Source organism: Hyperolius riggenbachi, chromosome 2 (genome assembly GCF_040937935.1).
Source record: "Hyperolius riggenbachi isolate aHypRig1 chromosome 2, aHypRig1.pri, whole genome shotgun sequence".
Classification (NCBI taxonomy): domain Eukaryota; kingdom Metazoa; phylum Chordata; class Amphibia; order Anura; family Hyperoliidae; genus Hyperolius; species Hyperolius riggenbachi.
In genome coordinates this window covers 209,938,218-209,965,125 of record NC_090647.1, presented here as the reverse complement: position 1 = coordinate 209,965,125, position 26,908 = coordinate 209,938,218, and the positions used below count along the sequence as shown (strand labels likewise).

The 26,908-nt window shown below is 42.4% G+C and overlaps 1 protein-coding gene across 7 annotated transcripts in view; it reads right to left on the bottom strand.

Annotated features, from left to right (window-relative positions):
* ARHGEF7 (Rho guanine nucleotide exchange factor 7) overlaps positions 1-26,908 on the bottom strand; it is a 202,919-nt gene that overhangs the window by 71,291 nt on the left and 104,720 nt on the right. For all 7 annotated transcript variants that reach the window (XM_068268051.1, XM_068268052.1, XM_068268053.1 and 4 more), the window contains 3 exons: positions 25,147-25,241; positions 14,006-14,101; positions 6,209-6,331 (listed from right to left, as the gene is read on the bottom strand). In XM_068268051.1, the coding sequence (XP_068124152.1) occupies positions 6,209-6,331; positions 14,006-14,101; positions 25,147-25,241 (314 nt within the window). The remainder of the gene's footprint in view (positions 1-6,208; positions 6,332-14,005; positions 14,102-25,146; positions 25,242-26,908) is intronic.

Below are 26,908 nucleotides of genomic sequence, written 5' to 3'. Positions count from 1 at the left end.
GCAGAAAAAAAAACTGACATTCTGCATCATGATTCTGCACATTTTGTCAGTTTTCTCTATCAATTACATCAGCTGCTGTGAAAAAACTTGCGCGTTTTCCTGCTTAGAAACACACGGTGTGCAGAAAAAGTATGCAGGAAAACGCATGCAGAAAACTGAAAAGTGTGTTCCCTGCCTCAGTCAAGCTCCCCAGAGCTACCACAGGATAAGCTATGTGTCCTGGGAAGAGGTGAAGTGCTGCTGATGCTTATCACGACAGATCAGGAGGGCTGGCTCCAACAAAAACAAATTGCCTGTAGAACTCACATTATACTGCTGCTCTCTGGTATCCAGCAAGGGCGTAGCAATGGGGAGAGCAGCCATAGCATTGCTATGGGGCCCCGCGGCAGCCCTACGTCACAGGGGGCCCGCAGCTGAGAGAACTTTTTTTGTTGTTTACTTTTTTTTTTATTCCGCCTGCCGGGACCTCCCTCCCTTCCTTGACCTCGGCGGCATACCCCCCCCCCCCCCCCCACACCTGGGGTCCCCCCCTCCTTTTATCAGCGGCGGGAGGTGCGGCATATACAGGAAGCTCCGGCGGGGTAATCAGCCGCTAGAGGTTCAGCTGCCTCCGGGCTACGCTGTCTCCTCTGTATTGCTGCTCGCACCGCTTCCTGGTTTATTGCGAGCAGCAATACAGAGAGGAGACACCGTAGCCCGGGAGGCGGCTGAACCTCTAGCGGCTGATTACCCGCCGGAGCTTCCTGTATATGCCGCCCTCTCGCCGCTGATGGAAGGAGGGGGGACCCCAGGTGAGGCAGGGGGGGTTAGGAGTCGGGCCCCTACCCCACTAACTACTCTGCTACCTATTCTCCCACCCGGCTACCTAACTGCTCACCCTCCCACCCGGCTACCTAACTGCCCACCCTGCCACCCAGCTACCTAACTGCCTACCCTGTCACCCAGCTTCCTAACTGCCTACCCTGCCACCCAGCTACCTAGCTGCCCACCTGGCTTCCTGCCTACCCTGCCACCCAGCCACCTAACTGCCCACCCAGCCACCTAACTGCCCACCCGGCTACCTAACTGCCCACCCGGCTACCTAACTGCCCACCCTCCCACCCAGCTACCTAACTGCCTACCCAGTGCAGTGCCTGCACCACAAATAGTGTGCCAGCCTGCCCAACCACCCTCCCTCCAGGTAATGTTAGCCCACTTTAGACCTAACTACATATACTGCATTTTGTAGGGAAATCTGGCGAAAATCTGGTTGCATTTTGTGGGGAAATCTGCCAAAAATCTGGTTTCATTTTGTTGGGAAATTTGCCGATAATCTGGTTGCATTTTGTTGGGAAATCTGCCGACAAACTGGTTGCATTTTGTGGGGAAATCTGCCGGCAATCTGGTTGCATATTGTGTGAAAATCTGCCGACAATCTGGTTGCATATTGTGTGGAAATTTGCAGACAATCTGGTTGCATTTTGTTGGGAAATCTGCCGACAATCTGGTTGCATTTTGTGGGGAAATCAGATTTCCCCACAAAATGTTTGGGTGGGAGGTCCGTGGGGGGCAATTTTTTTTGCTATGGGGCCCAGTCATTTCTAGCTACGCCCCTGGTATCCAGACTTTGTACTGAGCGTGACTTGCTTTTGTTATGTGGGCTGCTGCCAGGTAGGGCTTACATTCGGGGGGGGGGGGGGGGGGTTGGGGGGAAGGGACTTATATTTCAAGTATGCTAGGAATTCCTGCTCAGTCTTATTCTCAGGGGATGTCTTACTTTAGGCGAAACATGGTAGCTTTAATCATTCACAAAATAAAAATAAGCAGATAGGGTGGAGTGTAAAGATGCCAGGCAAAGGGCCCCTTTACACTTAAGGCGTCGGTATGTGCTAGTGTGCGTTAGTACGCGTTTTTTTTCTATAGCAGTGCACTGTAAAAAAAAAACGAAGAAAAAAAAACACCTTTCAGTTAAAACACGTATGTGCCACGGGAAAACATGGGCATTACTTTGAAAATCAGTTTTCTTTCAGTTATAACAGAGCAACTGATTAGGTGTAAAGGGCCCAAAGAGCTTCCACCAGCTTGGCAAGGTCCTCCTCACTTCAGCCCGCATGTATTTTTACCTCTAGCACAGAAGCAATTTTCCTGTCAGCGCTCCTTCCATTCATTCGCTATTAACTTAATTACTACTTATCACAACAAAACAATCTATATCTTGTTTTTTCGCCATCAATTAGGCATTCTTTGGGTGGTACATTTTGCTAAGAGTTATTTTAAATGCATTTTAATGGGACCAATAAAAAAATGGAAATAAAATTCACTTCTCAGTTATGGGCCATTATAGTTTTAAAATAAAAACGTGCTACTGTGGATAAAAGCCACACATATACGCTATAGCAGCATAGAAGGTGATATAGCGACTGGGAACGCGGAGAATCACTCGCGTTCCCAGCCTGTATGCGGCTGTCGCCGAACCCGAAAGTACCTGCCGGCGGGGACAGGAGGATCGGAGCGAAGCTGCGAGGTCACCATACAGCTTCAGGGGGCTGAGGGATGCCCTGAGTAAAAATCATTTTTTTTTTGGACTTAAGTATCCCTTTAAGGTAATGAGAACCATCTCCTGAGCATGCACTTTACATTGCAGACATTTGTCTCCTGTCACTACTTACTGGCAAGCAGACCCTGTGTACATTTGTCATCAAAAAGTAACCAAGAACAATGAATGAGGAGATCAGCTTAATCACTGTCAGGTTAAATGCATCTGTCAACTATACACAAGTGCAGACTGAACAAATATGAAAAAACACAGCACACACACAAATATGTCACATTAATGGAGTGGTGCTGATGTTTTTTTTCCAATGTATACATGGGGATATCTCTGTATTAAGGTTTCCATGGTATGGCTTGCAAAACTTAACATTACATAAACCACTGCCCCCCTATTCATGTAGTTATATAGCGCCAACATATTACGCAGCGCTGTACAGAGTATATTGTCTTGTCACTAACTGTCCCTCAGAGGGGCTCACAATCTAGTCCCATGTATGTATCATGTAGTGTATGTATCATAGTCTAGGGCCAATTTTTGGGGAAGCCAATTAACTTATCTGTATGTTTTTGGGATGCGGGAGGAAACCGGAGTGCCCGGGGGAACCCACACAGACTCGGGGAGAACATACAAACTCCTTGCAGATGTTGACCTGGGTGGGATTCGAACCAGGGACCCAGCGCTTGCAAGGCAACAGCGCTAACCACTTTGCCATCCTATGTTGTAAGGCTGCTGTCATAATTAGGATTTTACTGAGCCCCATGGGGTCACCACAGTCCAATAAGAAACTTGTCAGGACTGGCATTTTCACCCTCACTTTAAACAACCTTGTGGCATCATATAGACATATTGCACCTATGCCAGACCACCAGTCCCCTCCTTTCCTGGAACACCTTTATTTCATCTCTTTTCTTCCTTTATTTATCCTTCTCTCCTTTTCTTGTTCTACACAAACTTTTCCCATTTCCAAGGTGGTCAGGATGACATCCACGTACCTCAGAGTAGTTCAGTGAAATTTCACACTTTAAACATAGTGTTGGTGTGGTTCTCAAACTTTTTTTTAATTTATTTCATTTGTATTTTTTGTTGTTTTAATGCTTATTTTTACGTCCAATGATAAAGCTGGGCTCAGGATATTAATTCTATGATCATCTGAGAAGCACAAACCCCAGGCTACAGTGGACTGCATATTTATTCTCTTTGGCTTCTATGTACTATTAGGCAAGGCTAAGTGATAAATTAGTACATTAAATATCTGCACTTTTCTGTACCTCTAAGCTTTTAATGTACATGTTCTGTTAAATTAGAATGTTATTTGTTCATTTTCAATGAAAAAAAAAATATTGAAACAGGAAACACCTGTGTGGCCTCAGTAGTGGTGCAGATTAGATACGTTCAGTGAGAGAAAAATAATTTAGAGGTGATGAAAGATCATGCAAACTCTGCAGGGAAATGTATGCACTACATGGTTACTTCAGGCAGGGAGCACACTTGGTAATGCAAAAGATGAGTGCAGTTTTCAGCATGCAATTTGTTGTGCATTTAAACACATGCACATCATTTCACAACATCTTGTCAATGGAAAAAAATCGCACACTGTGTGCGATGCTATGCTTCAAGTTGCTGCAAGCAGAAAATCCCATTTGACTGAGTAATACCACTGACTTACATTTTTCATAGGCAGAAAAAATGTTAGTGATTAGATAAGTGTGGTCCCAAGTAATTCTGTCACTTTTTTTACACCTAATGAAGGGAACGGAGATGTGCATCTTAAGATAATGAGGTCTGAACTCATCTCAAATTTTTTTGCTAGTATATACACCCTTTTCCATTCCCAGGGCCGAATCAAAAGCCAAATAGAGCCCAGGGGCAAACAACCTGGGGTGATGCATCAGGGCTACCATACTTTTCTCGACAGAAATGGCCCTGGCCTAAAGCCTCACCTGAAATATCTATATTAGTGTACAAGACTTTAGAGATCAAATATGGTTTTATTGAATTATTAGCATTATACTGAATTTTTATTATTTTTAATTAAACCCCAATACCATGAGCCTGGCAACTCACAATTACATTTTTCTAAACACGTTATAATATTTAGATCAGGGGAAAAGGCCTATACCATTGGTAAAAACATAGTTTAGGATTTCATGGTCACTGAATGCAAAAGATGGGTAACCAAAGTGAGCATTCCTCTAATGGCATGTTACTGCTCACATCCACTCTCTCTTTAGTCAAATTAAGCGGGAGAGTGACTGTTGTATCATCCCAGGCCATCATTATATCCAATTAACAAAAGGCTTCAAACGGACTGGGGGACGGTGTGCGGGCAAATGGAGACTGCTAAGATAGAAAATAGGCCCTTTGCGGGTTCTGTGTGCTGTGCAATTATGCAATCAGGACATTTTATTTTGGGCTGTAATTAATGGGACCACTACAGAGCGTGTATACAGACACACATTGTGTTACACTGCCAGTATATATCAGTTAGGCAAGATATGTGTGAACCCTTATTGCTGCCATTTGGTCACCTTAAACTGCATCCTCACTCAGGTAAAGCATTAAAAGGTATTCATGGTCATCATATATATTTATTTATATATTTATATATATATATATTTGATTATTATAAATTCAGCAACATAATCTGCATCTCTTAATATTCTTTACTTATGTTTATCTGTGTTTGCTCTTTTTCTTCTGAAATCTTCTATCTTGACTGTAAAATGGCTTACTACTTTCCCTGCCCATTCCTTCCCTGGCAGATGCTGATGGGGTGCCTACTAACAAGCATAGCTGAATTTCCTGCAGAGGATTCCCATTGGTCCAGACCAAGAGGCAAATGGGAATCAGTGGGAGTGAAGTGAAATAATCCATGCTAGTAAATTCACACAGGATTATTTTAAAAAAAGTTATTTTAAATGCGGTATATATATGTGGTGACTTCTACTTCAAAAGCAACCCTATCCATACTATTATGAACAGTATTGTTGTGACATCAACATGATTTTAAATTGTGTTTGAGCTTTTATAATAAAACTAGTAAAAAGGCCCGCCCGCTAGGTCACAGCCGTTACCCCTGCAATGCGCGCACATACGCGTCCCACTTGCTCGTTCCCCACCACTGTCTGAAGTATATGCACCCAGGGAGCTGCTTACTTGGCAGTTAGAAAAAGCTGTTATTTCCCACAATGCAATGAGAACCTCTGTGAACCACACACAGCAAACTGTCAGATCAGGCCCTGTGTCCTAGCTGCCCTGGCTGCGCACATGCTCAGTACAAAAAAGCCAGGGACACACAACCATTCAGGTGATGAAGCAGGGACACTTGCATTTTATTGTATAGGATGCAGGTGACAAATTTAAATTATGTACTGTATATAGAATAAAAAGATAAACATAAAGAACGTCTACTTTAATCAGATTTCTATAATAGGAAAATCTTGCTCAGGCAATTGATTTGTAGCACGACAGTAAAAGCAAGAATTTGTGAATCAGGATACCATTTATTGGCCAACTTAAAAAAATGGTATCATCCCGAATGAAAAACGTCTTGCTTTTACGGATGGCTAAAACTGTACAACACTCTTCTGCTTCAAATAGTACAACAGCATAAACCATGATAAAGCCAATGTTCACGGGATTATAAATACTCCATTTCTTTACAATGAACCTTACCTGTGCTGCGTGAGGACATTGACAGCTGAAGGGTGATTGGCACAATAAGCAAGATACAAACTCTTCATCTGTGGCATCAGGCTCATAAAACATCCTCCAACTCTCTGTTGTCCTTCTGGCAATCTATGAATAAAATGAATAAAAGAAGACTATATGTATATAAAGTTTAATACCCGTGACATGTAAAGGACTCACAAATAAATAAGGGAGCACACAGAAAACCACAAGGTTTTTAGATCTGCAAGACATCCTATGGTGAAATAGGGATGTTGAGCATCATTATAACCAACACTTAACAGTAATAGCCGTGTAGTGTTATAATAACTAATAGAGTTTTAGTACTCAAGGCCTTTCAAAAGCCAGGAGTCACTGGGCCATTTACAAAGTAATGCACTTGCAAACCGTATATACTCTAGAGTAAGCCGACCCCCCAACTTTTAAGCCCCAAAACAGGAAAACAACATTGACCCAAGTATTAACCCGAGAATAGAATGCAGCACTTACTGAGAACCTCCTAGGGCTCTCTGATCACTAACCCAAAGCTCTGACCCCAGCATCTTCAGCTGAAAAGATATGGTTTGACCACTGGCTCCTTCCTAGATTTCACATGGTGTCATTGCTCTTTGTGCAATGATTAGGCCCATAAAAAAGGCAATATACAAAGTTACAGTACTCATCCCCCCAGTATCCCCGGCATGTGCTGGTGCTTTATGTGCAGCAGCTTGTGACCACCTGCCAATTTACCACAGCAGTACTTGCAGCCATCTTCCCCCACTGTCCCCCGTCAAAATAGTAGGCATAGTCACTGTATGCCATTTGTCTCCGTCCCCACCACCCTGAGTGTCCCCGGCATATGCTTATGTACAGTAATTGGCCAGCAATACTCGCAGCTGTGTGGCCGGCAGTACTCACGAATGCATAGTTATGGTACTATGCGGCTGTTTTCCCCCACTGTCCCCCTCTAAAGTAGTATGCAGTGTTACTATATGTCAGTGTCCCCGGCATCTCCAGAGTCGCGCACAGCGGTGCAATCACTCACCGGTTTTCGCCACCAGGATACATCTTCAGCTTCTCTATCATCTCTTCTCTATGACGTACTTCAGTGGCACTTGTAATGTGAGGCGCCACTAGAGGGCGAGATAGAAATGAGAAGGATAGAGAAGCTGAAGATGTATCCTGGCGGTGAGTGATTGCACCCCTGTGCGTGACTCTGGAGATGCCGGGGACATATAGTAACGCTGCATACTACTATGGAGGGGGACAGTGCGGGAAAACAGCCGCATAGTACCGTAACTATGCATCCGCGAGTACTGCCGGTTAGGACACACAGCTGTGGGTAACAGCCGCCAGTATTGCTGGCCAATTACTGTATGTTAGCACATGCCGGGGACACTCGGGGTGGTGGGGGCGGAGACTGACAATGTACGGTATCTGTGTATACTACTTAGGCGGGGAGCAGTGTGGGAAAACAGCCGAGAGTACTGCTTTGGCAGGGGGACACATGCCGCTGTACATTAGGCTATAACCAGCACATATTGGGGACAAATACAGACTTGTTGCCGCTCCAGCGGGGGAGGCACATGCCGAGGACCTTTTGGGGAGCCACTGATTAAAGCATTGCTCATGTATAAGCCGAGACCCCCCCACATTTGGGCCAATTTTTTGGGGGCAAATAACTCTGCTTATACATGAGTATATATGGTAATTGCCAACATGATCACACATGTGGTACCATTAGCAGCTGTACCTAACACGTAAACTGCTGAGAAATACCGTATACACTACAAACAAACTGTGTACAGATCTTCCAGACATACTAGAAAACAAACAAGCCATTCTCAGACAACCTGTCACATCATGGAAGTCAGAATATTGCTTCAGGGGGTTTGTCAATGTGACTGAAATAGTTCACACAGCAGCCTGGATTTATGTCCTCATAGGCATTTACTTAACTGAATTTCTAATATACAAAACAGATTTCATTTATACTGTCATGGAATCATGGAAGCCTGTGGAGATTTTTCAATACCACTGCCACTAAAATCCATTTAGAACTGACACTCAGCTCTCAGAGCTTCCTATCCTATGTTTCTTGGATGACTATTTTCAGCTGCTGTTACAATTATTGTGTGAATTTCATGGTCCGGACACACATAAAATGATTACACTCATAAGAAAACTCCAGACAATTCGTCAGAAAGGAGCATGCTGGAAAGTGGATCTCCAGATTTTTTTTTCACCTGTGTACAACCCATTACCCCATTAAGCATACCTTCACAGAAACTAAGATTGAACATGCAGTATTCCCTGCACACACATCCAAAGGTACAAAAGCAAATGTAAGCCCACAGACATCCACCACCACTCATGTCTTGAGTAGTAACAGATGTACAACTCTTGGACCGCTCTACTTTTATCTCTCAATCCTTGGCTAGTATCCCCCCCCCCCCCCCTATGACATCACTCCTTTATCCCATCAGTCCCTATCCCCTTCAGCCCTTGGCATTAAGCTCTCAGCTCTGCTAGGTTGACTATTCAGCATCCAAAGCATTATGTAAATATACCTTTTTTAGTCTATTACTTCTTGTATTTTAAATAACAAAAAAAAACAAACGAACAAACAAAAAAAAACAACATAATAATATGGCAATACTTATTGCCATGATGTGACTGGGATTCTACACCTTTCATGGTCACTTGATGGACAGCAGAACTTCAAACTAACATCAGCCAGCAGGATTTGGCATTGCCATCTGGGAGTCAGCAGTTACCGTAGGTTACATCTAGGGATCGTGATGTTCATTTCTTACAGATTTCCAGTGACCCTTGCAAATGACTGATAACCAGCTGACAATGCAGAATCCTGATGAATATCTTGAAACTGTGTTGACCAACAGCAAAATGAGTAGCAGCACAATTCCAATATAGGAAGTGTGGTTATATATTATATATTTTTATATACAACATGTTTGACTCTCCACCGATGACCGGGTAACATCCAGAGAAACTTGCCAGAATCTCCAGAGCTGCATCATTTCACTTGCACACAGTACTCTCTCCCTTTACTGCTGTTAGTACCACGGCAACAAAGCCCTTTCTGGCCTGCTTGGAATACAAAAGTATCATGCTATCCATTCTGTACATTGTACTACCTAAGCCTGCCAATGATTGCTAGTTATAGCCCGCTACAAGGGGCTACTCTGATCTCTATGTGGATATAAACCATGCCTGGATCCTGGTTGCAACCTGATGTCACACTGCAGGATCCTTTGTGTAGGCTCCTTGCTATACTGTTGTTTCTACATCCTTGTCTGAATGTTGCAAGCCCGTTAATTTGGGTTGGAGATGATCATTTTTCCCAAAACTCAACCACATGGAAAAGCACCATCCAGGCCAACAGTACTATGGAATGTGCAGAAGTAGCCAGTAAACTAATAAATCAATAAATCAATAAAATCAGAAAAAAGACCTGGCCATAATTTAGCACAAGTCTCTTTCTGCACTAATATATGAACGTTATTTTTTATGAGACTGGGGGTTTATATACTTATGACCATCCCCCCACCCCCTCCCCTCATATATATATACACAATCATGGACATCATTTTAGGTAGTTCTTGGTTTTAAATGTTTTTATGTGATTCTTGACTTAATGAAGACGTATGGTTTATATTTCATTGGTTTGGTGATGTTTATAGCCAGGTCTTTTTCTGATTTTATGAACTTATTTTTCCATCTGTTGCAGGACTTTGCTACATAGAGCTTGATGTTTGTGTATATTACAATCCTATGACGGGTGATGACGGGTGTGGGTGTGTCCATATTGTTTATAGCGGCGCCCTATGCAGGAAAATACAGGAGATAAATTAACAAACATACATGCACAAGATGTTTTGGAAGCTACAGGGTTAAAGAATCTCCTGTTGCTTGGAGCCAAAGGCTGAAGCAGCTAGGGAGTGATCAGCTAGAGGAGTGACTTCATCCTCAGCAGCACAGGCCAAATGCCAGGATATATTAGTGAAGTGATGTTGGAACTGGGCCTTTGGTGATCACCCAGGACTGTAGTGACGCAATAGAAACTTGTACATTTAAACTTGTACAGCCTCCATATACAGCTCATTTCAGTTGTCCTTTAATTTCATACCCATTTTTGATTTAATGTTGCCCTGAGTGGAGAATACTGTTGTACTGTATAGATGTTAACAGTTTTATAAAATAAACAGGACATTTATTCTTTTCTTACTGAGCAATGGTAATGGTAAAGCCATTTCTTGTAGAGGGGGATCCCATTAACTCATTTTATATCATAATGTCTTGCTGTAAAAAAGTTTACAGTGTTAGAAAAAGGGCTATATTTTCCTAGAAGTTTGAAGTATTTTTTACTCCTCTCCTCTCACAGCTCACAAAAGGCATTAGCACAGCCTCTCCCCTCCCAGCATGCAGGAGAGTCCCCTGAGGCAGACTTGTAAAGCTCATCACCAGAGATGCAGCAGATAGAAAACACACATCGGGCTGTAATACAAATAGCAGTCAGGTGTGAAAATACCACTCCTGGCTGACCGCTTGTTACATTGCAGCATGGTGTGTCTGGCTATTTGCAATGATGAACTTTACAACAAACCATGGTGTGCTTCACACTCATAAAACTATGAAGTAAAATCAGTTAGGCACTTAAAGCGGACCCAAACCAAACATTTTTTTTTTTTTAATTAAAAATATTTAGTTGCACCACTCTAACACATACAAAGATAAATAAACACTCCTTCAAACCAATGAGCATTTCAGTGCATGCTTTTCACCCTTCTCTTTTCATAAACTAGGGTTATACTGGGGGCAGTCATTAGCAATTCCTCCATTGCCGGACACCACCTACTCCACCAGTTTGCCGGATTCTGTCCCGGCAATTTGAAAGGAAGGGAGGGGTTCCTCCAATAAATGTAAAATATTGTATATTTGTCATCATGCAGCTGAAAAAAGGCTGCTATTTATTATTATAATTTAGAAAATAGATTTTATTTCTCAAATCTTGTATTTTTAATTTGGGTCCACTTTAACTCAAACTGGTGAAAGGCATCCTACCAGCAAAAGTAAGAGGTGGGGCTGGAACTTGTTCTCAGTATTTTTTACAGTGCGATGCCACATGTACTGTGCAGCATTCACACTATAAACTTATGCTTGCACTGTGCCCGGATAGATGAAAACTATTGAAAATCTGTGTGCATTGTATGTGGGAGATTCAATCCCTCATCAGATGATTCAGATCAGAGAGATACTGATCTTCTTGCCACATATGGTGGCAATCTAAATGTGTATAGCCAGCTTTAATTGACAGTTCACAGAAATGAATGCACAGCTGCATTACTGAATACAGCCACAAGAGGAGAACTTTGCTTTAAAGCAGAGGTGTCAAACTCAAACACAAAGTGGGCCAAAATTGAAAACCGGGACCAGGTCACAGGCCAACATCACTGTTTAGTGACCACCTCCCTCCCTTATAAAGTTTCCTGGTGTCTAATGGCCCAGCTCCCTCCCCTATACACTTCCCTGATGTTTAGTAGCCCCTTTTACTCTCCTATACAGTTCCCTGGTGTCTACTAGCTCTCCTTCCTGCCCTATACAGTTCCCTAGTCTCTAGTAGTCATATTTCCCCTATACAGTTCCCTGGTGTCTTGTGACCCCCATCCCTTCCCTATACACTTCCCATGTGTCTAATGATTTTCCCCCTTCCTCCCCAATATAGCTTCCATCGTGATCTAGGGCTTCACCTCCAATATAGCTTCAGTGGCAGTCTATAGTGGACAAAAATAATGCAAAGTTGGGTATCCACTTGAGTGTCAAACTGAATGGCTCTAAGGGCCAAACTTGGCCCGCGTGGAGGAGTTTGACATGTACGCTTTAAAGAGACACTGAAGAGAAAAAATTATTATTATATAATGAATTGGTTGTGTAATACGGATAATTACTAGAATTTTAGTAGCAAAGAAAATATTCTAATATTTGTATTTTCAGTTATATAGTGTTTTTTATAACATTGCATCATTCTCTAATATTTGCAGTTTAGACACTACTCAGCAGTCTAAATGGGTTCAAAAGTTCACTAGCCTGCTCTGAAAAATCTTCCCTGCAGAGGGAAAAAAAAGATATATTGTCTTTTAAAGCTTATTATCTCAAGTGTCTGGCAGAGTTTTCTGCCACTTTGAAAGTCGTGGAGCTGAATGGCTAATTTGCATAGATAACAACTGGAGTTTCTTAGCTCTTCCTTTACCGTTTCCACTTGTGCGGTGGGAATCGCCGCGGTAAAAATTTGCATGCGGATGCGAATTTCGCATGCGGTTATATGCGAATTTTCGCATGGATGACGATGTATGCAAATTTAACCATGGCAGTGCCTGTGTGTTTTTCCATTGATTCCATGCGAAATCGTATGCGAATTCGCATGAAAATTTGCATACCAATACCGCATGCGACTTCCCTATTAAATACATTGTATGCGATTCGCATAGCGGTATGCAAATTCTGATGGCTCTGCCGTGCAGATTTTTTCTGCACAGAAAAACGCAAAGGAATCCTGACAAGTGGAAACAGTCCCATCCACTTCTATTGGCTATGCAAATTCGCATGCGGCAAACGCATGCAAATTTGCGATAGTGGAAACGGGCCCTTACTGGAAACAATATTAGACTTGTGTCTCTGCTGCTAATGTTTCTTAGCTGTACTACACATACAAATCATATCAATTTTTTTTCACTTCAGTGTCTCTTTAAAGCAAACCTATGCAAACATTGGGTGGGGGAAGTCTCTGGATTATCAAGAGGCTTCCAGTCGTCCTCAGTCAGACCAATCCAGAGAGGAGACCTCTGAGTGCGACTGCAGTGCAGCCCAGACCCATTCAGGCTCCGGCTGAAAAAGCAGAGCCCGAGCGGGTCCGTGCTACTGCGCTAGCTGTCGACAAGCAATTTTTCAAAGCTCTCAGTGCAGAAACAGGCCGTTGGAGAACGGGGACACCTGTCGATCCTGAGGTTTCCCCCTCTCGAGGCGAGTACCCAGCAGGTAAAAATCAATGCATGCCGTTTATCAGCTCAAAGATGATGAATTTCACCAGGAGAACTAGTTCTTCTAGGACCTTTATCAACTGCAACATGACTAGTGTTCACTGGCTTCAGTGAACAACTATTCCACACTAAAATGTTTTATTTTTTTTTTCAAATTCTTTTATTGAAGCATTAGTGAAGCATATAATAAGAAATGCAATGACAGTGGCTTACACAGAATATCAACTCATGATATAAAGAAACAATTTAACATCAATTGCAGTTAATAGAATGAATACAATACTTAATAGAATGAATACAATTACAAAGAGGGATTTGCCATGCATACGAGTGTAGCATATAAAGCATATCTCGGCAACTTACATTAAATTAACTGTGATTCATCGTATTCTAGTTAGAATTATTTTAAATAGGTAAATCTGACAAGAGTACATATTTTTGTGAAGAAAAAGTAAGCAAACTCATTCAGTTACCTACGGTACAAGAATTATACTCTTCAACTGAAGTGCGCATTTTATACCTGTTAAATAATTGGTTGGGTGCTTAGCGTAGACACTCAAGGTGGCCATACATGGTACAATTTTTTCATCCAATCTTACCATTTCTATGTAATATAAGGGAACTGCCTAAATTATCCTTTCAATATATTCAGTTAATTTACCCTTATACTACATGGAAATGGTAAGATTGGATGAAAAAAATTGTACCATGTATGGCCACCCTAAGATCAATGAAATTGGCTTACTTGGTACATTCTTCCAGTGACTGAACCAACATCTGCTGGAAGGCGCAGATTTCCTCCAGATTCCCCATTAAATATGAAATACTAGTGGGACTTAACCTAAAAGAAGTAAAAAACAAAAACAAAACAAATTAGAATGCGTTTGAATCCTTTACAGATATATTTTTAGCCCAATATACTATTTAAAGAGGCACTGTAGTGACACATAGTAAAATGCAATAAATGATTCAGGACACCAAGTTTTATGGTAATTTTCCTTCAGAAACACTTCCTATATCTACAGTGGCTTGCAAAAGTATTCGGCCCCTTGAAGTTTTCCACATTAATGTCACATTACTGCCACAAACATGAATAAATTTTATTGGTATTCCACGTGAAAGACCAATACAAAGTAGTGTACACGTGAGAAGTGGATCGAAAATCATACATCATTCCAAACATTTTTTAGAAATAAATAACTGCAAAGTGGGGAGTGCATAATTATTCGGTCCCCTGAGTCAATACTTTGTAGAACCACCTTTTGCTGCAATTACAGCTGCCAGTCTTTTAGCATATGTCTCTACCAGCTTTGCACATCTAGAGACAGAAATCCTTGCCCATTCTTGTTTGCAATACTGCTCCAGCTCAGTCAGATTAGATGGACAGCATTTGTGAACAGCAGTTTTCAGATCGTGCCACAGATTTTCGATTGGATTAAGATCTGGACTTTGACTGGGCCATTCTAACACATGGATATGTTTTGTTTTAAACCATTCCATTGTTGCCCTGGCTTTATCTTTAGGGTCGATGTCCTGCTGGAAGGTGAACCTACGCCCTCAAGTCTTTTGCAGACTCCAAGAGGTTTTCTTCCAAGATTGCCCTGTATTTGGCTCCACCCATCTTCCCATCAACTCTGACGAGCTTCCCTGTCCCTGCTGAAGAGAAGCACCCCCAGAGCATGATGCTGCCACCACCATATTTGACAGTGGGGATGGTGTGTTCTGAGTGATGTGCAGTGTTAGTTTCCCGCCACACATAGCGTTTTGTATTTTGGCCAAAAAGTTCCATTTTGGTCTCAACTGACCAGAGCACCTTCTTCCACATGTTTGCCTTGTCCCCCACATGGCTTGTGGCAAACTGCAAACAGGACTTCTTATGCTTTTCTGTTAACAATGGCTTTCTTCTTGCCACTCTTCCATAAAGGCCAACTTTGTGCAGTGCATGACTAATAGTTGTCCTATGGACAGATTCCCCCACCTGAGCTGTAGATCTCTGCAGCTCGTCCAGAGTCACCATGGGCCTCTTGACGGCATTTGTGATCAGCGCTCTTCTTGTTCGGCCTGTGAGTTTAGGTGGATGGCCTTGTCTTGGTAGGTTTACAGTTGTGCCATACTCCTTCCATTTCTGAATGATCGTTTGAACAGTGCTCCGTGGGATGTTCAAGGCTTTGGAAATCTTTTTGTAGCTCAAGTCTGTTTTAAATTTCTCAATAACTTTATCCCTGACCTGTCTGGTGTGTTCTTTGGACTTCATAGTGTTGCAGTTATTTATTTGTAAAAAATGTTTGGAATCATGTATGATTTTCGCTCCACTTCTCACGTGTACACCACTTTGTGTGCGTTTCATGTGGAATTCCAATAAAATTGATTCATGTTTGTGGCAGTAATATGACAAAATGTGGAAAACTTCAAGGGGGCCGAATACTTTTGCAACCCACTGTATATATTGTTGTATATTGGTATGTAGCCCTGCCCTCACAACCATGTTTAGCCTAGGCTCCGTAGCCATGCAGAATTCGCCTCACCCCAGGGAGACAAGGTATAGTTTGTACCAACTCACAGTAACCAAACATTTTGCAGAGCTGCACCTGACAGGACTCTTGTAACCCATCACAAATTTTAGAGAGTGAATGTAGGGTGAGGAAACCTTCACAAAGTTTATACATTAACATTGTAAAAAAAAAAAAAAAAATATACCATATATATATATATACTCGCAAGCAAGCCGAATTTTTGACCCCCAAAAACTGGCCCAAAAGTTGGGGGGTCGGCTTGCTTGCGAATCGCTCTCCACGGCTGCTGTGATTATGAGGCAGAAGCAAGAGAGAGAGCGGTTCCCATAGTAACCGGCGATACACATCGCCGCTACAGGAAGCCGCTCTCTCTCCTGCTTCCTGCCTCATCATCACAGCAGCCGTGGAGAGAGCTGCTGTGAATTAGTTACGAGCGAGCAAGCAGGAGAGGGGAATACAGGAAGCGGCGCCGGCTAAGGTAATAGCAGCGGCGGCCGTGGGGGGAGCACTATCTACCTATTCTGGGCACTATACTAGGCACTATACTAGCTATACTGGGCACTTTACTAGCTATACTGGGACACTACCTACCCATACTGGGCTCTCTACTAGCTATACTGGGGCACTACCTACCCATACTGGGCACTATACTAGCTATACTGGGCACTTTACTAGCTATACTGGGGCACTACCTACCCATACTGGGCACTATACTAGCTATACTGGGCACTATACTAGGTATACTGGGGCACTACCTACCCATACTGGGCTACTAGCTATACTGGGCACTTTACTAGCTATACTGGGCACTTTACTAGCTATACTGGGACACACTGGAGGGAACACATGGCCAGCTTGCGAGTATATACGGTATATAAAAAAAAATCAATGTTATTTTCACTGCAGTTCCTCTTTAAAATATAAAGTATATACTTCCCTGACCTAACCTCTCTGCTACATACCATACTGATCTGAATGGGTTTATTTACTTTACATTGTGAAAAACTAAAGTAGTTTTATTGAAGAATGACAAAGCAAAAAGGTTAAGAAAAAAAATAGATATATACACTTTGTGCTCCACTGCATTTTGCTGTGATTAAAAGGATTTATTATTTTTTTCACAGCACATATAAGAGTAAGACAGTGGCAGGTGCGCGTGCGCGGTACATGCGGGGGAGAAACAGAGACCCTAGAGCCCGTTTTTAAATGGGCTTGGCTCTGCTAGTATTAAATATTCAGCCAATTTACACATGTTAAGAGTCCTTGGGATCCCTGACCAGTATACTGATACACTTAAGACAGCTATTAAAATGGACAACATGAATACTTATATGGCATTGACTCTACCTAGCAACCTCTGGTGTACTGTACACCCTCCAACAACAAAGAACAGGCGTACTTTCCATTACCAAGGCTTACATCACATAAAACAGATTATGTAGTCATAATTTTGCATGTCTTGTATGCTTCATTAACTTTAATGCCATTAAAAAAATGAATGTGCTAAATAAAGGTTACTATGCAGTGTTCTCCCCAGGCTCAAACTGGTGGGCGAGCCGCCCAGGTATGATCAATTACCGCCCGGCTGCTTTCCTGGCTTTCATCTCCCCCCTGCCCGATTGTCAGGGTGCATCGGGCTGGCTAAAAAAACAAAACAAAAAAAAAAGCAGCGCTATTCTGAAGCAAGTCCCTGTACTGCTCCGCTCTGTGCATGAGATCTCGCGCTTCCCGGCGAGCTCGTGCCTTCATTGATTCAGCCTCTTACTGCCGCTGAGCTAATGAAGGCACGAGTTTGCTTTTTTTGCTTGCTTTTTTTCCAAGCCAGCCCGATGCACCCTGACAATCGGGCAGGCGGGTGATGACAGCCAGGAAAGTGCGACTGTGCGAGGCTCAGCCGTCAGTCTGCAGTACTCTGCAGAGGCGCGCGATACAGGCTGCCTCTGCGTGCACGGACACTGACTGTATGCGCGGTTCCGTACGGCGGCTGTCGGCTGAACATTAATGTTATTTCATACATGCATGATATTACTGGCGAGCGGCGTTTGGGGGGATAGTTGCGGGTTGCATGGTATTGCAGACAGTGTGAGGGGTCATATATAATCACTAATCCCACACTCCCCCTAATATCATGCATATGAAATAACTAAAAGAAAAAAAAATACACAAAGAGGGGGGAAAAAAAAGTCTGCTACAAGAACAAGGTTGATTCATCAAAGGATATAGCACGAGCAACAGGAGGTAATCAAATCAATGCAACTTAATTTTGTTTCCCGCACGCTACGTGCGATAGTGGCAGCATAGTGTGCATAACTAAGCGACAACCGCAGCTTACAAAAGCCATGTGGTAGTGATGTATCGCTACTGCGATACTTAACTAGCTCAGCTGCTACCATGGTAAATAACATCACTACCGTGCAGCTTTTGTAAGCAGCAGCTGTTGCTTAGTTATGCACACTACCACTAGTGTGTGTAGCGTGCAGGGAAACAAACTAAGTTGCGCTGATTTATTAGCGCAACCAACAGGAGGTTGCTTGCGCTATTTCCTTTGATGAATCAACCCCAAGGAGTCATATTCAGTGTTCTCCACAGGCTCAATTTTAGTGACTACCTGGCGATCAGTGGCTCGCCTCTTACGCTGTAAGCAGAGTTGCACAGAGAAGCACCAAACCTGCGTTCTCCCCCACCCGGCTACTTTTTCATGCCACCCGGCTGGAAAGAAATTCTGGGGAGAACACTGCTATGATTTAGTTTTTTTTTTTGTTTGTTTTTTTAAATACATGGGCCAGAAACAATATCAACTCAATCTACTGAGTAAGATCAGGGCCGGCTTCCACTAGCCGCTCTACGAGACGTGCGGCGGCACTGCCTGTTGTGCAACTACACAGCCGAATTCCCAGAAGCCGTGCCATGCACAGCTATGGGATTTGCTGCCACTCACGCAGAAAAATGCTGCAATGTCGGCTGAATCGCTATGGCAAGCGATTCGTGATTTGCCTGCGGGGAAACACTGTGGATACGGCCCAATTTATGCACTAGTGGAAAGAAAACGGGCCCTCATACTATCTCCAAAACAGTGTTGGTATAAGAAAACAGTTTCCTAAGAAGAGTAAATCAGTTAGGGTAATACATAACAACAAGAAAATTCTGTATTTAAAGGGGCAGTATTTCGAAAATAGTCCTTTCTAACATCTAACATTACGATTAAAGTTGTTTTATTCACGAGGCAAGCATTCTTAGAAGGAAAGCGTTACATTTTTACTGCTTTCCTCCTAAGAATGCTTGCCTCGTGAATAAAACAACAACTTTAATCGTAATGTTAGATGCTAGCAGGACACAGCTACAACTCCTGGCTGCTCCGTGCTGCTGCCACAATGCTGCGCAGAGCTGAAAGCTGGTAACCACAGCAACGGACAGCAATAGGTGTCCGTGTCCTTGCCAGCAGATGTGAAGGGGCCTCGGGCAGGCAGCATTAGGATCTGTGAAGTGCGGTGACGTCACGCGGCTCACGAGCTGAAGAACTGCACGAGCGTGCAGTTACAAGGTGGAGGATCCTATTTCTAACGTCTCAAGAGGGAAATATAATGCCACCCCAAACAGCCGATTTAGCTGCCTCCTACAGCATAATGGTATTGTCTAAATCGGCGTCAGTAAATGTTTCTTCTGACGTGGCTCCCTTGCTTCAAATAGGTAATGCCAGTGTACTAATTACATTTGTTCAGCCACTAAACGTGTTTAAAGTATTACTCCACTTGTACATAACTTATATGTAATGAAGTAAAAAGGACTATTTTCGCAATACTGCCCCTTTAAAAAAAATAAAAATATTTTTTGTAATTTTGACACTAGTATTTTTGCTACTAAAATTGACCATTCTGCTGGTTTAAACCTCTTCAGCTCCTATTATGATTTTCCTAAAGCCTATTTTTTGGAAACTAGGCAATGTAAATTTATTTAGCCTCTAACCCTAAACATTTTTTGATCTACATCCCTTAAGGGGCCCAAACACTGGTCAATTTCAGCCATCGATTGATTCTATAGAATCAATTGATCGATCAGAAATTGATTCTATCAAATTCCCCATTCGATCGATTTGTGGACGATTTTGGTCAATTTCGACCGATTTGATCTAACTGACAGAATGGAAAATCTAGGTCGATCTGCTGCTGGCAGCAGATAGATGGCCCATAGATTTGCATTGGATCTAATGGTCCAATAATGCATTTAGATATATTTCCAATAGATTTCATTCTGAAATCTATTGGAAGTCTGTTTCTAGTGTGTGGCACACATCAGATAGATTCCTGTCAGATTGGACTTGACAGGCATCTGCCAGAAATCTATCTGATGGTCAAATCTGCTGCAAATCTATAAGTGTATGACCACCTTTACACTTCCTAGGAAAGGATTTTTTAGAATAAATTGAAATGTGCAACTTCTGTACTCAAGTCAGTGGAGTGCAGGGACACTAATGTATACCAAGTACATATACAGTGGAGGAAATAATTATTTGACCCCTCACTGATTTTGTAAGTTTGTCCAATGACAAAGAAATGAAAAGTCTCAGAACAGTATCATTTCAATGGTAGGTTTATTTTAACAGTGGCAGATAGCACATCAAAAGGAAAATCGAAAAATAACCTTAAATAAAAGAGAGCAACCGATTTGCATTTCATTGAGTGAAATAAGTTTTTGAACCCTCTAACAATAAAAGACTTAATACTTAGTGGAAAAACCCTTGTTTGCAAGCACAGAGGTCAAACGTTTCTTGTAATTGATGACCAAGTTTGCACACATTTTAGGAGGAATGTTGGTCCACTCCTCTTTGCAGATCATCTCTAAACTCCAAAGGTTTCGAGGCTGTCTCTGTGCAACTCTGAGCTTAAGCTCCCTCCATAGGTTTTCTATTGGATTAAGGTCCGGAGACTGACTAGGCCACTCCATGACCTTAATGTGCTTCTTCTTGAGCCACTCCTTTGTTGCCTTTGCTGTATGTTTTGGGTCATTGTCGTGCTGGAACACCCATCCACGACCCATTTTCAGTTTCCTGGCAGAGGGAAGGAGGTTGTCGTTCAGGATTTCACGATACATGGCTCCGTCCATTTTCCCGTTAATGCGATTAAGTTGTCCTGTGCCCTTAGCAGAAAAACACCCCCAAAGCAAAATGTTTCCACCCCCATGCTTGACGGTGGGGACGGTGTTTTCGGGGTCATAGGCAGCATTTTTCTTCCTCCAAACACAGCGAGTTGAGTTAATGCCAAAGAGCTCTATTTTGGTCTCATCAGACCACAGCACCTTCTCCCAGTCACTCACAGAATCATTCAGGTGTTCATTGGCAAACTTCAGACGGGCCTGCACATGTGCCTTCTTGAGCAGGGGGACCTTGTGAGCCCTGCAGGATTTTAATCCATTGCGGTGTAATGTGTTTCCAATGGTTTTCTTGGTGACTGTGGTCCCTGCTAATTTGAGGTCATTCACTAACTCCTCCCGTGTAGTTCTAGGATGCTTTTTCACCTTTCTCAGAACCATTGACACCCCACGAGATGAGATCTTGCGTGGAGCCCCAGAGCGAGGTCGATTGATGGTCATTTTGTGTTCCTTTCATTTACGAACAATCGCACCAACAGTTGTCACCTTCTCTCCCAGCTTCTTGCTAATGGTTTTGTAGCCCATTCCAGCCTTGTGCAGGTCTACAATTTTGTCTCCGACATCCTTGGACAGCTCTTTGGTCTTTCCCATGTTGGAAAGTTTGGAGTCTGCTTGATTGTTTGATTTTGTGGACAGGTGTCTTTTATACAGGTGACTAGTTAAGACAGGTGTCCTTAACCACTTTACCCCCGCGCGTACGCATTTCTCCGTCCCTTTTTCCATCCTTTAACCCCCAGGGACGGAGAAATACGTACTTTCCGCGCTCCCGCCGCTGTCCGCGCTCCCGCTCGTAAACACGCCGCCCGCCGCTAGTAAACACGCTGCCGCCAGCTCGCCCGGAGATCAATGAACGGGAAAATCCATTCTCGTTCGTTGATCTAAGCCCCGCAATGATCCGCTGCCGCTCGGCTGAGCAGCGCGCCCATTGTGAGAAAAAAAAAAAAAAGTTCTCAGTCTCCTACTTCCTGCAAGCGTCCTTCCAGACGCTTGCAGGTCGCATAAACAAAATGTTACTGTGGCCATCTTGTGGCCAAATAGTAAAACTACATCCAAAGCATTTTTCACATAGAAATAAATTAGTTTAACCCACAAAATTAACCCTTTACCTCCCACACTCCCCAATTTTTTTTTCTTGTAATTTAAAAAAAAAAAATTACAATTAAAAAAAAAATACATAAATAGTTACCTTAGGGACTGAACTTTTTAAATATTTATGTCAAGAGGGTATAACACTGTTACTTTATAAACTATGGGCTTGTAATTAGGAATGGACGCAAAACTGAAAAAAATGCACCTTTATTTCCAATTAAAATATTGGCGCCAAACATTGTGATAGGGACATAATTTAAATGGTTTTATAACCGGGACAAAAGGGCAAATACATTTCATGGGTTTTAATTACAGTAGCATGCATTATTTAAAAACTATAAAGGCCAAAAACTGAAAAACAATAATTTTGTTCCCACTGTTTTCCTATTTTCCCATTAAAACACATTTAGAATAAAATAATTCTTGGCATAATGTCCCACCTAAAGAAAGCCTAATTGGTGGCGAAAAAAACAAGATATAGTTCATTTCATTGTGATAAGTAATGATAAAGTTATAGACGAATGAATGGAAGGAGCGCTGAAAGGTGAAAATTGCTCTGGTGGTCAGGGGGTAAAACCCCTCAGTTGGGAAGTGGTTAATGAGGGTGACTAATTGAGTAGAAGTGTCTAACCACTCTGTGGGAGCCAGAACTCTTAGGCTAATTTCACACCAGGACTGTGCGTTAGAGGGGGCGTTAAGGTCGCATAACGTCCCCCTAACTCAACGCCTGGTGGTGCTGGATCTGGACGTCAGAGTGAGCCGCGTTGTGCAGCTCACTCTGGCGTCATTGATGCCGTGATGCGCACTCTTGTGCGCATGCGGCATCACGTGGTCCCGCCGGCCAATCGCCGCACAGAGCGTCTGCTCCAGGAAGTAAACACTGCACGTCATAACGTGCAGTGCATATTAATTAGCCATGTGCCTGGCCGCTCTCCGCTCCTCCCCAACATTACTGAGCATGTGCAAGCAGTCTAACGCGGCTCAGCCGCGTCCAAATTACTGCATGCAGTACGTTGTCTTGTGACGCAGCGTTACAATGTAACGCAACGTCCGCACTGTGAACTGCCCCATTGATTTTTCAGTACTGTGCGGTGGGCTGCGCTACAGGCTGCTCTAACGTGCGCCTGTAACGTCCCACTGTGAAACCAGCCTAAATGGTTGGTAGGGGTTCAAAAACTTATTTCACTCAATGAAATGCAAATCAGTTGCTATCTTTTATTTAAGGTTATTTTTTCGATTTTCCTTTTGATGTGCTATCTGCCACTGTTAAAATAAACCTACCATTGAAATGATACTGTTCTGAGACTTTTCATTTCTTTGTCATTGGACAAACTTACAAAATCAGTGAGGGGTCAAATAATTATTTCCTCCACTGTACATATACTATTGGTCTGCGGTTAGTGAGAAAAACTGATGCCTGCCACTGCTACCCTATTAAAAAAAAAAAATTGGTCAGTTTCCCCACTACTATATTTTAGGCTTCAATAAGTTTAGTCATACACCTGCATGCTAACCTGAATGCAGCTGAGTTAGAACAGTTAGGCGCCTTGCACACTGCATGCGATGCAGATTTTTTATCGGTTTTTAAATCCGATTCAGACTTTTAATCGTTACTGCATGCTAGGTTTTTGACTCAGTTTTTCTGTTGATTGCATTTAGGGAAAATCGGAACTGCAAATCGGAATCGGAAAACGGATTTGCAGTGTGCAGGGAGCCTAAATCTGCACACTCAGTTTAATACTTTTTAAAGAGAATCTGTACTCTGAAATTCTTACAATAAAAAGCATACCATTCTATTCATTATGTGCTCCTGGTCCCCTCTGTGCTGTTTCTGCCATTCTCTGCTGCAAACCTGGCTTGTAATTGCCAGTTTTAGGCAGTGTTTACAAACAAACTAACCAGCTTCTAATAGGCTCAGCTAAGCAGAGTGTGTTAGTCACACAGAGCCTGCAGGGGGTGTGTACAGCTTCTAGCTAATCACAAGCAGCCCTGCACATTCCAGTCTGACTGCCTCAGCCTGACTGTGCCGACTATAGAGAGAAGATTAGATCATATAACAGAGATAACACAGCTACTGTGCAATTAGGAAAAGCTGCAGTAAGCCAGACCACATTAGAAAAGGCATAGGAACTTATAGCATAGAAGAAATAAAGATAAACAATTTGTTACAGAGTCTCTTTAAATAAAAGCGGGGGATAAATAAACCAAGGAAGCAAACAGCATCTTACGAGTCAATCAGCAACTTAAAGAGAATCTGTATTGTTAAAATCGCACAAAAGTAAACATACCAGTGCGTTAGGGGACATCTCCTATTACCCTCTGTCACAATTTCGCCGCTCCTCGCCGCATTCAAAGTGGTTAAAAACAGTTTTAAAAAGTTTGTTTATAAACAAAAAAAATGGCCACCAAAACAGGAAGTAGGTTGATGTACAGTATGTCCACACATAGAAAATACATTCATACACAAGCAGGCTGTATACACCCTTCCTTTTGAATCTCAAAAGATCATTTGTGTGTTTCTTTCCCCCTGCAGCTATCTTCCACTGAAGTGTCAGGCTGTTTCTTACTGCAGAGTGCAGACAGCTCTGCCCATATGTAATTCATCAGTATGTGAAAGCCCAGCCAGCTCAGAAGAGGATTTATCCAGCTTGTAAAAGATAAGAGAGAAGAGAGAAGCTGCCCTAATCTAAATAATACGCAGGCAGTGTGCAGAGAGGGGCCTGGAGGGGGGAGATGCATCACAGAACCACAACACTGAAGAACTTGGCAGCCTTCCAGACACAGGCTGACAAGTCTGACAAGAGAGAGATAAGTTGATTTATTACAGAGATGGTGATAGTAGAAAGTGCTGCAGTAAGCCAGAACACATTAGAATAGCTTTTGGAACTTGTAGGATAAAAAACAGGATGCAATTTTTGTTACGGAGTCTCTTTAAGGCTTGAGGCTGGGTTCACATATGACATAGCTTGAAAAAGGTGCATTTTTTTGCAGGAGCGTGTGAGATTTTGTAATGCGTTTTTCGTGCGTTTTAATGCATTTACCTTTAGGCATACAAGCATGTAAACACTTTACCTAACGCTGTGTGAACAATAAACGATACACGTTTTTTAGTAGACAGAGGTTACAAGATTTAGCTTACTTTTCACTGGTTTGTAAATGGCGAAGGTAATTGGATAATAAATTCTGGATCTCCTTAGAGTACTCATTTTCTGTTTCTAAAATGTTTTGTAGCACCTGCAAAAGCAAGCAGAGTGTGTCTTAACATTCACCAAGTACATACATTTCCAAAGATAAAAAGAAAGGCAGTAACATATAACCTGGTAAGTAAAATAACTGCAATGCAATACACATACAAGTTTATTTGTTAGATTTAAAGTGAATGTACAGCCAAACGTTACACTTTACATTGATAGAAGAGCAGTACCGCCAAATCACATAATTCTGAGAAAAATATCAAATTTTTACAATATTAGCTGATATACAAAATAATAAAGCATGAATAAAACATTGCTCCTGTATTGCTACAGTGGAAAATTAACTAGAAGCTGTGGAGGAGATGTGCATTGCCTCTAAAGAGATGGGTCGACGGACAACATCTTGGTGGAGCGGCTCTCCGGCGGGTGGGGCAAGCAGGGGAACAATATATTTGGCTGTTTCTTTGCTTTGGCTGTGCTTTCAGTGTGCTTGCTGATGGTAGGCGTTTCCTTCCCAGCAATCAGCAAAGCACTAGGAAAGGGGAACCCCATCAGGGTGATCCCACTAAAGCACTTTTAATTTGTATTAAATTAAACAACTTTGTGGGACACCTGTAAACACGCTACGATCTCAGCTGGGAAGGCCTGCACATCCACCTCAGCAGAATCTCGTCTAGCATGTGTACAAGGCTTAAGGGACACCTGAAGTGAGAGGGATATGGAGGCTGCAAATCACTAGGAAGTCAACTGGAAACGGAAATACATCAGAAAACAGGCTTTTGTTTTTTTTCTTTTTACAAAAACGCATATAAAAACACATGCAAAACGCATACAAAACACAATACATTGCATCACCATTGACTTTCATTATATGCGTTTTTGAAAATATGCAACAAAACCAGCGTTTTAAAAAACGCGTATTAAAAATGCATACATATGCATATTTTCATGTGTCCCATTGACTTAACATTATACGCATTAACGCTGCGTTTTGTGCAACGCTATCATTTCAGCTTAGTGTGTTCCCAGCATGAAGAAGCTGTTTTTACACTTTCACTTAGCTGCCAGCTGCAACATAGTATGACCTCTGCAATGAAACTTTCACTTAGCTGCCAGCTGCAACATAGTATGACCTCTGCAATGAAACTTTCACTTAGCTGCCAGCTGCAACATAGTATGACCTCTGCAATGCATACAACACTCTTGGTATTGTCTGGGGACTACCTATCAGGCTGCCTTAAAACAACAACTCTTGTTTAATTAACTGAAAGATGGATTAAATAAAAATTATCCACCAATTTATACTAGTTATTACAATTACTAATTGCCATTTCCCTTGGTTTTCAGTTTGCTTTAAATTATCACACAACCATTTTTTCTGCTCTTGTAAAGATAGTGGGGATGGTTTGGACAAGAGCACCCAATGTAAAGTGCAAAAAAATTGTACATGCAGATCGGGGAAGGGGGGGGGGGGGGGGGAGGAGAAATGATGCTGAAAGGCAGCACACACTATATACAAAGTAGAAGATATAGTCTTCAAACTCCCATTCCTGAATGTGCTCAGCTCAGTGGCTGGACACTGTTGACAGAAAGTCTTGACGTTTTATTCACCGAGTACAGTAAAGTCTGTTCATGTTCGCTGAATGCGTCCATTCATTATAAACTTCACACGGAAGAATGAGGGCATTTTTGTTACATTTTGCAAGT